Genomic DNA, 12,191 nt, shown 5'->3' with positions numbered 1-12,191 from the left:
CCCCATCAGAACTCGATGCTTTCCGACCACGTGCAATACCTCCACCGCAACCCAATCCCCCACAGCAGTCCATCCTAGAGAGCTATTCCCCCGGCAATGACCGATACAAGCCGAACCATTCTTATCTGCTTGCGGGCACGGGAGGTATTGAAGTAGTCTCCAGGTTTGATCCCCTCAAACTTGATGGAATGTCGTTGCCAGTAGTCGGCATGGTCCTCGCGGCGTCCTCTCACACACTCTCGCGCATCCTCGTCCGTGAAGAAATAGTTCTGGAAGTGCAASGCGCTTTTCGACGTCAAGTTACACCAGTGGAGCCCGCTTCGATGATCTCTACGCAATGAAGCCTCTGCGCCGAGACATCTGTGTTTCGCCATTCGGTCCATTGGGGGCTGGCTCTGCCCACGTTTCCTCAGGCATGTCCATGCACGGGGCCGCAGTAGCATCAGTACGGATGGACTGGCGTCATCGTATGTCCCTTGATCGCTTTTCGGGGCCGGAGGAGGTTCCCACAAATCTTGGTTCGGCAACACTCGCTCTCGATAATGCATACGTACCGTGTCCTCCTTGGCCCAAAAGGTGTGAGATTCGTCGTCGCTACTAGGCATCCAGCAAATCTTCTCACCCACACACTCATCGACCCAGGATCCTGGGACCGAAATGCTGGTGTAGATCGGAATGGTGACGGACGGTTGCACGATGAGCCTCCAGTCGGACGGCGACGAGCCATAGTCAAACCCAACCACGGTGTAACTGCGGTCCAAATCCTCGTGAAAGCGCCTGCGCCTTGGACATGCATTCACACCGGCTGTGATGGGTCTGTAAGCTGACTCGGACGACCAGATTTCGAATTCTTTKCGTCCATAACCCTCAAGATCAACGCCAGCAGACACCAGCAAGTCTAGCCAGGAACCCACACGTTGGATGTCCCGTTCCAGAAGTTTCATAAAGGGAGTCTTGTAGATGTCAACCCACGCATCCCACTGMAACGCATGCAAATGTGCTCCGTTCTGGACCAAACGCTTCAAAAAAGTGCAGTATTCGTCGCGTTCGCTGCTATTCGGGTCAAAGCGCCTCGCAATGACATGTATCGCCGTCTCACCATAACAGGGCGTCGTCGCCGTTGCAAGTCCACCAGGGTCGGCTTCGTAGCCAGTCGCAGCAATGAAAAGCGAGAGATTGGGGTCTCTTATGGCAAGTGCCTTGCTCAATCTTTCTCCTGGCGATAGGGAGCTATACGCGAACGGTAGGGATTGGAACACTATGTTCACGGACTCGATGCGTTGCAGCATGCACCACCACAGTGGAGGGGGGCYAGGGTCCATCAGGTCGCTTGAATCAGCCCCAAAGTCATGGATCAACGTCTCATACCACCCGCCCTCAACATCGAGGGGATCAGCGCTACGGATGTCGACTTTGAGCAGTTCGCCCGGATCAGAATGGGTCGAGTCCAAAAAGTAGCGGGTCACTGCGGAAGAGACGCCAGGGTAGAGGCCCGAGTAGAGGGCGGCCACCTTGGACGAATCAGCAGGCGTCGCGGTGCCCTTCCCTTTTGCTGGATGGATACTTTACCATTGCGATGTTGTAGCCGAGTTCGTCGACATCAAACGGCGACGCCTGCCCACAATCGACCAACTTTTGGATGCCGCGCACGTCTCCCCGCCGAGCCATTTCCATGATCGCCGATCGGAAGGGAACGATATTCCACGTTCGTATGCTTGCATCCCATCCGGCATATGAGCGATTGACCGAGGCTTGCCAAATATGGGAGACCATCCAAGGTCGCAGGGTGAGCGACCACTTTCTGGACCGCCCCTTGTTTCCTGGCCGCGGAAATTGGTAATGCGGTCTTGAGGAAGGCGCATTTCGTGCCTCATGGATGGGTGTGTTGGAGGCCTGAGCTCGCTGCATGAGTCCAGCAAGCTGCACAATAGTACCCTCATCGACCAGCTGTCTCACCACAGCAGCAGCGACAAGGTCAGGATCCGTGCTTCGCTCGTTGTAGATATAATCGCCTACGGGCATTACGATCAACGTTGCGTGCACCATGTCAGACGCACACCCTATACTCACCCCCACCGCTAACAATCACGTCGCCATTGTGTATGCGTGCATACCCCGTGGCTTGGATGTGCTGAAAGGAATGTCCGTTCCTGTCGCGGCCTCCAACTTCAATGCCCGTGACCCGCGGCCCAGCTTCTTCAATCTCTTCGTCATACTCCATGTCCGATCCCAATGTAAGCTTTTACGCGCATGCCTTGTCTCTTGCAAGTTGCAACAGCACGTCAGGCTGCGAGTCCCGTGATTCATGCAGCCACTCGCGTCGGCGGACCAATTGAGTATAGCATCAATGATCTGCACAAGCTTGCATGACGATCTCGCTTGAGGTTCCTTTTTGGCCATTCTTGCAATGCTGGCGTGACGCTTCCTTGCTCGCAGAGGCACCCAAGACGGGATCATGGAAGCAGGAGACTGTACGTCGGGCGACACTGCTTTTGCAAACTGATGTTATCGGGAAAGTGGAGGCCAGTCCAAGGGACGTCTTGGCGGCAAGACCAAACCATCTCCTCCAATACCTTACTTTATGTTTGACATACCATGATGATGAATATGCGCAATCACGGATCTTCTCGCCGGAAAGCGAAAGCCATGCTACTTTGGTGAGGAATGGACTGGGATGGGTCTCCTCACTCGACCTGGTGAGAGTTACGACAGGATTGCATACGACCAGGACGTGCCGCAATCCGACTCGCAAATGCATGCGTGGGACGCGAAGTTTGCATACCTTACCTTCTCGATCGCCGAAGACTTCACGTGAGGATCATTGAGGATGGAAGATTAAAATGAGTTCCGCGCCGAGAGCAGGGGTGCAAGCTAGTCCGGAAGTAAGTGAATACAAGCAACCGATCAAGCTTCTTGGCATGGCCTTAGGAATAGTAGAGTAAGTCTGGTTGAGATTACCCTACTACCATAGGCTTATTACCAATACTCATCAATCAGGCAAGCTATTATGATGCTTACACCACCCGGCCATTGCGCAGAAAAGAAAATCTTGGAATCCTCATCCTCAGCTCTGAGTGCGATGAACTTTGCGTCATGTTTTCCATTCCAAATGTCATGAGATACTCACATCTGTGATGATACCAATCGCTTCCCCACGCCTCGAGGATCGATAACTCGCATCCTTCACCGAACTTGGTGGGTTGCCCGACCTAGCCCCCACAGCCGGAACACGCGGCACAGTAGTGCAGGAACAAAAGTGGACTCAATGCCATCCACCAACATTCTCGCTCGAGCGCTTTCGTCCTTGAGCTTGAGAAAATCCCCGAGCGCTGATCCTTTACCCAAGAAGATTGGAAGTCGACATCGTCGAGACACTCCTCAGCAAAGTTTACGACAAGTCTCGAGTCGGACGAATCCTTCGGGAATCTTTCACTCCACTCCAGACCTCTCTCCAGAAGGTTCAATAACATCCCAGCGCATTGGCGGCAGCTCCGATCATTCACTCCAATCACCTCATCCAAGGGAACGATACACAACCCAACAGAACATGGACTGCTATCTTTACAGAGATTGGAGGCGGGAAGGCAATCCACACAACTTGAACTCAATCACACTCTCTTCTCCCAATCAGAATCCCTCGGAACAGAGACGGAACGATAGAGAACCCATTCCGCCAGAAGAGAGGAATTTCTACTGTACAAATACACAGCCTGTGGAATTTGCTTTCGGAACCGGGGAGAAGGAATGCGATGATTCACATGATGAACTTACAGAAGCGCATATGCGGAGCAGATGGAAAGGTGATTACGTGCATCGGAATCAGAGGGTAGAGGAGTGGTGGGTGGAAGTCCCTGATGAGGTAGAGGCAGTCGAGATAGAGGGCGCCGATTGGAGGAGGGAAAGGGGTAAGATTGGGAAGGGTTTGGGCAAAGCCAGAGCAAAGTTTGTAGGTGTTGGCAGGGGATTGGGGAGGAAGTGTAAAGGAGCACTTGAGGGCAATGCTCTTGTATGAGCTCTACATGCGACATTACATTTTCATAGATCTAGATGTCCACCGTGTCGCCGAAACGCCAAGTCGTTCCAATCATCGTTCTCCACGTTGGTGAAAGATTGTAAGTGAGAATCTTCAACACTATCCAGCAAACCATTCGTACAACGGAGTACGAGCATAGGCTGTCAGTTGAAATGTACCAGACCTGCTTGATCGAGAAAGACCGCATGACTCGCGCAAGCTTGGCACCAAGAAAACACCATCGATCCCTGCGATGGCCTAATCTCCTCGTGCTTCGCCCATGGTCTATATATTGAACGTCACCCCGAAAATTGCGCCATCTTTACCGCGTTATCATTGACGAACACCGTCCTCATGCTTCATCGACTCTGCCGGGCACCTGCGACAGGCGCCTCAAGTGCTACCTGCCGGCCTTATCACAACACTCCACGACAGACCGGTCGAGGCTCGGCCGACCACACACCGTAGCATCATATGCCGGATGGGACATGAGTGTCGGGAACCTCAACGTCCCTCCTAATGTTACATTGACGGCTGGTGGAGACTCTTGCCATATCTTGCCGTGAACCACCACCGCCTTCTCAACCTGGCTCATCGGAGTGATAGCGAGATAGGCGAGCTTAGAGGATCTGCTTCGCAGCGGCAACTTATCTGGCCCTTCGTATCTYACAAACATCGTTCCCAACTGGACTACCTCTGCATTCAGCAATCGCAAAGTCGACTATTATGAATATCCTTGTGTAGGGCTCGCGTTGCCTTGGCCGAGCTGCCGCGATGGCTCGTTCTTTTGGTAGCATTGACTATGTGTGGCTATAGCTATAAGGTAGGCTGCGATCCCACGTGGTAAGTTGAACGGAATCCAGCAAGTCTCCTTCTTTCCCTTCAAGATCATGGCCATCAAATCTCWTGCCTCTGCCATTGGGCTGGCTGCTGCGGTGGCAGCGAATGCCATTCCGCGATCCTCGACCATCTCCTTTCAAAATGGCCTCGTGGCCGAAGCTGGTGGAATGCAGAATGTGCATGTCACCTACAACGCTCCTCTGGATGGTGAATTGTCTTTGCACTATGGACCGTGCGATGCAACAACATCGGACGATTTCGACCACACTCTTGGCAGGACACATGTTGGGTCACATCCTATGGCGAAACGACACGAGCTCCATCCCGATCAAAGACCGACCAAGTTTGTCTGGCTTACTCCCCGGGATACAGCTTCGGGCGGGTGTTTGCATGCGTATTCCGGCGAGACATTGGTTGGCAGATCCGCACCTGTTACAGTCGCATCGAAGAAGCAAAAGAGATGGGTGGCGGTATGTTTCTATCATCTCATCGAGGTGATTTTGAGCTAACAGCACATACACAGGCCGCCGATATCATGGATGCTGAGGGTCCATGGTTTGACGGAGTAGCCTATCTCCAGGAGAAGGAGCCCGATGAGGTCTTTGTGGCAGCAGCAAAGTCCAAGTCCATTGGAATTCTAGGTGGAGGCATGTCTGGACTCATGACTTCCCATCTGTTGGAGAGTGTTGGCTTTCACGACTGGAAGATCATCGAAGCGTCGGCTCGTATTGGAGGTCGCGTGCACACTTCGTACCTCAACGGCTCGAAACCTAGCGACTACCAATACCAAGAAATGGGCCCCATGCGATTTCCCGTCAGCATCACGTATGATGATCCCGCGGAGACGATTCAGATTATGGATCACAGTAAGAATTGCATTGCGAACTCGAAACGTTGGAACGCGGCTAACCTTATGACCTCCAGGAATGGTATTTCAWCTCGCGGATGAGCTGAACAAGCAGAATGGTAACAACTCGGAATACGTTGTTAACTTCATCAAGTGGATCCAATCCGCCGCGAATGATCCTTCGAGCACCGCCAAGCGTAGACCCGATGGCACTGTGCCTGGTATTGCAGAAGTAGCTGCCAACCCTGCCTATGCAACCAATGCCAACCTCACCTACTCCAATGCAACCGCAGTTGCCGAAGCATTGGCCGCGTATGATGAGTGGAAGGGCCTCGATCGGGACGCTTACCGTGACATCGCCACCAATGTCTACAAAGCGCACAAGTGGGCGGTGGACAATGGCTACTTTCACTTCTCCGAAGCCGGCTATCTCAAATATGCTCTGGGACTCAGTGCAAACATCACCGACCAGGCTGCCGACATCTCCGACGAGGAGATCTCATGGGGTTATGACTCGGTCTACTTCTCCGCCACAGAGTGGCGCACGATCGATCAAGGTCTCTCTCGCCTCCCGCGGGCATTCACACCGGCGGTGGAGGGTCGCATCCAGTACAACACCACAGTGCAAGGAATGACTTGGAATGGAGAGACTCAGAAGATGTCCGTCGAGTACCGCAACAACGATCTGTTCGCCATGACACCGGAAAGTCAGGAATTTGACTATGTCGTCGTCGCCGTTCCCTTTAGCAAAGTTCGTCTGTGGAAACTACCAGCATACACCGGTCTTCTCACCCGAGCCATCGGCCGTCTCAACTACGACCCATCATGCAAAGTCGCACTCCACTACGAGACCCGTTTCTGGGAGCATCTGGAACGTCCCATCATCGGCGGCTGCGGCTCAACCAACATCCCACAGATTAGCAGCGTCTGCTATCCCTCCTACAACATCAACGGCACCGGACCAGGTGTCATTCTCGCATCATACATCTCGGGAACTGGTGCGCGCTCTGTAGGTTCCATGACGGAAGAGCAGCACGTCGCACACGTTCAACGCGCCATGGTGGAGATTCACGGAGAAGTCGCCGCGGAGCAGTACACTGGCAACTACGACCGTATCTGCTGGGAACACAATGAGTTCCAGGCTGGAGCATGGTGCGGCCCAGCTACCGGTCAGCAGGACTTGTATTTGCCCGCTTACTTCCACACGGAGAAGCACACGGTTTTTGTCGGAGAGCACACTACTTATACCCATGCGTGGATTTGGTCGGCGCTGGAGAGTGCGGTGCGAGGGACGAGTCAGTTGTTGCTGGATATGGGATTGGTGGATGAAGCCAAGGAGATTGTGGACTTTTGGATGGCTAGGTGGATTGACGTCTAGTTGATCAGAGAAGGTTTACGAAAAACGAATCTAACGTCACGTATGAAACAAAAACTTGAGCATTTTCAAATATGTGCTCTCTCTCGCTGGAAGTGCATGCATACACGAAGGGTTGACTCGAAGCGAGTAACAAACATCGTCAAAGGCACCTCTCACCAAAATCGATCGCTTCGACCTGCACATTCTCTGCTCTGCTAATTTGATAGCGATAAGGTTCTCGCCACGTGAGGTGGTATGCAGCAAACGCCACGCTTTCCTTCACACCATCTCGATCTGTTGCCGCTACCCGATCCATCTCGCATGGTTGACAGCGGATAGTGAACAGGGAGCAATGCGAAAGATAKCGACTGCGTAGCAAAGAGGGAAAGACTCACGCATACAGAAAGCACGCTGAAGAAACAGGGAGGTTTTCCATCCAAATACAACGAGTATGCATTACATTCTGTCACGGACTGGTTCATCATTCCCGCTCGGCTTCCCACATGCAAGATTGCCTCAGGTGGGGCTGTATAGTTCATGATTGATTCGGACCTCCATCCGACCAACCACATGGCGTATGATTGCAAGGCATATCTGAGTAAGCATCAGGCCACAGCGGCAGGTACCTGCTGACGACTCCTTCGATGCATGGCTATCTTCCTTTTATTATCTTCTCACTTTCCTTCAACCTCCTGTTCCATATTCGCAGACCGATTACACAAATGGATTTCACCTTCCAAACCCTCTTCCACCATCACAAGCCCGATCCGAATCGTTCTATACCTTCCATCACCAAACCCTCAGAGAGCTCTCCTTCACCTCAATTCCATATTAACAACAACGCGCAAGGTTCGTGAAGTCTCTCCCTGAGAACTACACTATGTTGACTGACAACAACAACAACACACTTCCAGTTATCTTCTGTATAAGACGAAATAGAGCTTTCATCACAACCCGAAGAATCGCATCGACTGAAGACGCGGATCGAGTCCTTACCTTCACAAAACGTAAGTTTTAGTATATGATACGTTACGTTACTGTGGTCGTTTTGTTGTAATGATTGATGCTGACGGAATGTTGCCAGCGGAAGACATGGCCGAGTTGTCGAGATACTGCCAGCGGTTCGGGAAAGTCGCATGTCAGGAACAGTTCGTCTTCTTGAATGGACAATATGTTGGAGAACGGTTTTGAAGAATGAGAACGCCGCTCTGATCAGACGGGGGAATGGCCAGCTCTTGATCATGTCTTCTTCACCACGAAGGAAGCCACTTACTCAAATCTGACCTAACCAACGTCAATGTTTCAAAGCCAGATAAATGACAAGCGAGCAAAAACCGCAGTTCTGACTCCGATCAGCCTCGATCGATTACAACGGAAGCTCGTCGGTATCAATCGCTCTCATTGTCCCACAAGACCCACCCGCTCCTACGATACAGACTACATGCTCGACAAAAATAATGCCAAGACGACATCAACATCTTTAGTGTTGGCAGACGTGAACCGGCATCGTTTCCAACACGCTTGGCTATCCACAATAACTACCAGACACGCTATCCTCTTCACTCACCACCAGACTCATCATTCGATGCCGTCGGGTTGGAATCCCCTGCCAAGCTTCCTTCTGTTTACCTCTCCGTCAATATAACTTCATTCATTCACGGTCCACGATTCGAACCGTCTATATCTCTCTCCTTCATCACCTAAAAAACACCAYATTCACATCATGTCAACCTTTCGTACAATCGCAACTCTCCTCAGCAGTTTCGTGCTCAGCAGCCACGCTCGAAACATAAACCTATCCCTGAGCACCGAGAATTGCTGCTATCAAGTCGCCAAGGTCRCATCTAGCAACATTTCCATTAGTTTCAGCGGATATCCCCTTTCTGCATTGGGAGTGTGCTTCAACTTGAACGAGACGTTTATCGATCCCGCCGAGCGGACAGACTACAATGACGACTTCCGCTGCCGACCAGGAGCACTAGATTACACCTCCGATAACCGATCGATATCCCACACCGAAGGCTGTACCGGCAGTTTCAATTCTGCATATGCACAGGATGGTTTCAATTACTCGGCCACAGCGTGGGAGAACTACGATCCACAAGCAAATTACAGTCAAGTCACCATTTCCCAATACAGGGGTGAGGAACACAAGGCACGATTCCTTGTTGAGAACTTTTCACTTCAAGACTGCTGAGGGTTCGATCCGACTCGCTTCGATTGCGGTACTGCCAGTGAGGAAGATGATGGTCCCGTTCAAGGCGAGTATTGTATAGTGCAGGACGAAAACCAGAACCCACGAGATGGCATTCAAAGTTTCAGGTTCTTGGAATCACCGGATTGGAATTGGCGGATGGGTTCTGATGGACCGAGATGTGTGATGGGCGAGACTATGCGCTCGTTGAGGAATTCAGGTAGTCGAGCTGGTGCCAGTGTCGTGGCCATGGTGCTTCTTGGAGTGGCTGATGTGGCGCTGGCATAGAGTGGATGTCGAGGATATCATGGCATGCCGCCGCCTAAGATGAGATTGGGCGGAAGGTACTCATCTCTGCAATAATATGGTTAAGCAGCTCCCAACCGGGATCCGATGCTTTGTCGGTAAACTCTCATATAGCGATATACCTAGTGTAGACATTCTCGGCACGCCTACGGCGCGTTTTTAAGAACAACTCTGCAATAATCCTTTTAGGCGATAGTGCGACGCTAGTATTATAGGGTATTAGAACCTCGGTAATTAAAGGTGTATTCCGTATAATAAGTAATAAGTAGCGTAATTTAATATACGCGTGTAATATCCTCGCTTTCCTTCTTTAAAGTAATTTTATTCAAGTCTACGATACCTAAGTAATAATAATAAGGATAAAGTAAAGGTATAATAGTATTACGCGGGTAGCTATATAACTCTTTATATAAGTAAATAAGATCTCTAAAAGAGTAGTAGGATAAAGACCTACTACTCTTTTAGCGACTTTTATTAATACCTAAATACTAATATTAATACCTACTACTCCTACTATTATACTACTCCTTTACTACTTACCTATATCCTTCTCCCTCCTCTATACTACTTATATAAAAGCCTAAGAAGGCGAAGAAGCTTAAGTTACTATACTTATAGTTAGATTATATCGATACTACGAAATACTAGAGGGCTAGAACTTTCCCTAAGAATCCGGATAATAATAGCGAATACGGATATTTTAAGTAGAACTTTATAAGAGTATAAGCTAGGAATTTAATACTTTAAGAGTAGCGCTAACCTATATAATAGTATAAGAAAATAGGATTCTCTCTTAACCGCGAGTAGAGGGAGATAATAGCTAAGCCTACTATTAAGCACGTCGAGATCTATAATAGCTTTACTAATAGGATCGATAATATCCGAGACCGTTCGAACTACGTCGACGCCTTTCTAGTTATAAGCCGGTCTATATAATCCTATTAGAGAATTATTAAAGTATAATAGCTAATAATATCGTAGTAGAATAATATTAACTAAGAAGAAGTATTACGGAGATTATAAGGAGCGGAAGGACTACGATAGTAATATAATTAAAGGCCTAGGGCTATTTCTAGTATATTTCCTACCCGTATAAAGGTATTCGACGCTAATAAGAATAGCGCTATATAATCTAGCGTAGATATTTAAACTTAGCCTATAGTAACTATATCTAGTAGGGAACTAAGAGTACCTACTAGTATAGTAATAGGATAGCTAGTAAGAGAGCCTATTAGGAGAGGCTAAAGGCGTATAATAGTAGACTAGAAAATATATACCGGCGACCTAAGCGCGGAATAATTATAAGTATAGCTACGGATAATTAGTTAAAGGGTCTACGTTTAGAAAAGGATAAGTAGTCTCGTAGGTCTCGGAGTAAGTCTTAAGGTCGGAAGGGATAAGGTATAGAGAATTAGTGCTCTTCTTTCTTTTATATAATCTCGATTTTAGCTATTACGAGTTCGTAATAGGAGCTTAGTATAATATTATAGTAATATTATAGTTCCTTTCTAAATAGGAAAGTTTCTACTCTTTTTATTAAATTATATATTCTATTATCTACTCTACTCGCGGACTATTATACTAGCTACTTTTGTAGTAGGATAAATACCTACTACTCTTTAAGCGACTCTTATCTAAATATATATAAAGGAGAGGTACTAAAGAGTAAGGTATAATAAAAGTAAAAGCGTAATAAGGTAGGTATATAGGTAGCCTTCTAACTCTTTATATAGGTAATTTAGATCTTTAAAAGAGTAGTAGGATAAATACCTACTATTCTTTTAGCAACTCTTATTAACACTTAAACACTAATATTAATATCTACTACTCCTACTACTATACTACCCCTTTACTATCTACCTATATCCTCCTCCCTCCTCCTACTCCTCCGTATAAATACCTACTACTTTAACAACCGTAAGAATAACTACTAGACCGGCCTTTAACCTACTTTTAATCGATAGAGGTTCTATTAAAGGAAGAAGAATTATCGACGTAAGGGTAGATAGAGTAGGAGCTAGGAATTTAATATTCTAAGAGTAGTACTAATCCGTATAATAGCTCGAGTAAGTAGGATTTACTATTAACGAGGAGCAGAAGGAGCTAATAGAGTTAAAAACTAGCTATTACTTTCTAATTTAAGATCTAATATTCGATCTAGCTATTAAAATCTATAACTATTACTCCTACGTTAACGCTTTATTAATTTAGAGCCGGTCTATATAATTCTATTAGAGAATTATCGAAGTATGCCGGCTAATAATATCGTAGTAGAACGGTATATCCCGACGAGATAGTAGTAGATAGTAATAAAGAAGAAATAGGAACGGATAAGCGGTATAGGCGGTATTAGAATAGCGATAGGAACTTCTAGGTATATTTCTTACCCGTATAAAAGCATGCGATACTAACGGGAATAGAGCTATATAATCTAGAAGAAGAACTTCTATAATATCTATAGTAACTATAAGTTTTATAATTAGGCTTATAGCTACGACCGTAGGGACTTACTTAATCGCTAAAATAGAGATTAGGTACGGCCGAAGCGTAGGATATCGTAGGTAACGAGGTCTAGGCGTATTAGTAGTTACTAAAGAATAGGAATAGTAGAGTACTAGTAATAGGGCTTAATTAG

At 48.0% G+C, this 12,191-nt stretch overlaps 5 protein-coding genes; 4 read left to right on the top strand and 1 right to left on the bottom strand.

Annotated features, from left to right (window-relative positions):
* Nucleotides 1-74: 74 nt before the first annotated feature.
* RCC_05242 (uncharacterized protein) lies at nucleotides 75-2,221 on the bottom strand (the record flags this gene model as incomplete). XM_023770515.1 has 3 exons in its annotated part: nucleotides 75-1,511; nucleotides 1,570-2,012; nucleotides 2,071-2,221. 3 exons carry the CDS (start codon nucleotides 2,219-2,221, stop codon nucleotides 75-77), a joined length of 2,031 nt encoding a protein of 676 aa, XP_023626283.1.
* Nucleotides 2,222-3,265: 1,044 nt separating this feature from the next.
* Nucleotides 3,266-4,012, top strand: RCC_05241 (uncharacterized protein; the record flags this gene model as incomplete). The annotated part of the gene is made up of 1 exon (XM_023770514.1): nucleotides 3,266-4,012. One exon carries the CDS (start codon nucleotides 3,266-3,268, stop codon nucleotides 4,010-4,012), a length of 747 nt encoding a protein of 248 aa, XP_023626282.1.
* Nucleotides 4,013-4,902: 890 nt separating this feature from the next.
* RCC_05240 (related to L-amino-acid oxidase) lies at nucleotides 4,903-7,077 on the top strand (the record flags this gene model as incomplete). XM_023770513.1 has 3 exons in its annotated part: nucleotides 4,903-5,322; nucleotides 5,376-5,718; nucleotides 5,777-7,077. The coding sequence occupies 3 exons, from the start codon at nucleotides 4,903-4,905 to the stop codon at nucleotides 7,075-7,077; spliced, it is 2,064 nt and encodes a 687-aa protein (XP_023626281.1).
* A 701-nt stretch (nucleotides 7,078-7,778) lies between these two features.
* On the top strand, nucleotides 7,779-8,247 carry RCC_05239 (uncharacterized protein; the record flags this gene model as incomplete). XM_023770512.1 has 3 exons in its annotated part: nucleotides 7,779-7,905; nucleotides 7,971-8,063; nucleotides 8,141-8,247. The coding sequence occupies 3 exons, from the start codon at nucleotides 7,779-7,781 to the stop codon at nucleotides 8,245-8,247; spliced, it is 327 nt and encodes a 108-aa protein (XP_023626280.1).
* Nucleotides 8,248-8,779: 532 nt separating this feature from the next.
* On the top strand, nucleotides 8,780-9,538 carry RCC_05238 (uncharacterized protein; the record flags this gene model as incomplete). XM_023770511.1 has 2 exons in its annotated part: nucleotides 8,780-9,197; nucleotides 9,255-9,538. 2 exons carry the CDS (start codon nucleotides 8,780-8,782, stop codon nucleotides 9,536-9,538), a joined length of 702 nt encoding a protein of 233 aa, XP_023626279.1.
* Nucleotides 9,539-12,191: the final 2,653 nt, after the last annotated feature.

The sequence above is a fragment of the Ramularia collo-cygni genome (assembly GCF_900074925.1).
Source record: "Ramularia collo-cygni strain URUG2 genome assembly, contig: RCC_scaffold07, whole genome shotgun sequence".
NCBI classification, from domain to species: domain Eukaryota; kingdom Fungi; phylum Ascomycota; class Dothideomycetes; order Mycosphaerellales; family Mycosphaerellaceae; genus Ramularia; species Ramularia collo-cygni.
The sequence above is the reverse complement of the archived record's forward strand: the minus strand, read 5'-3'. Positions and strand labels throughout refer to the sequence as shown.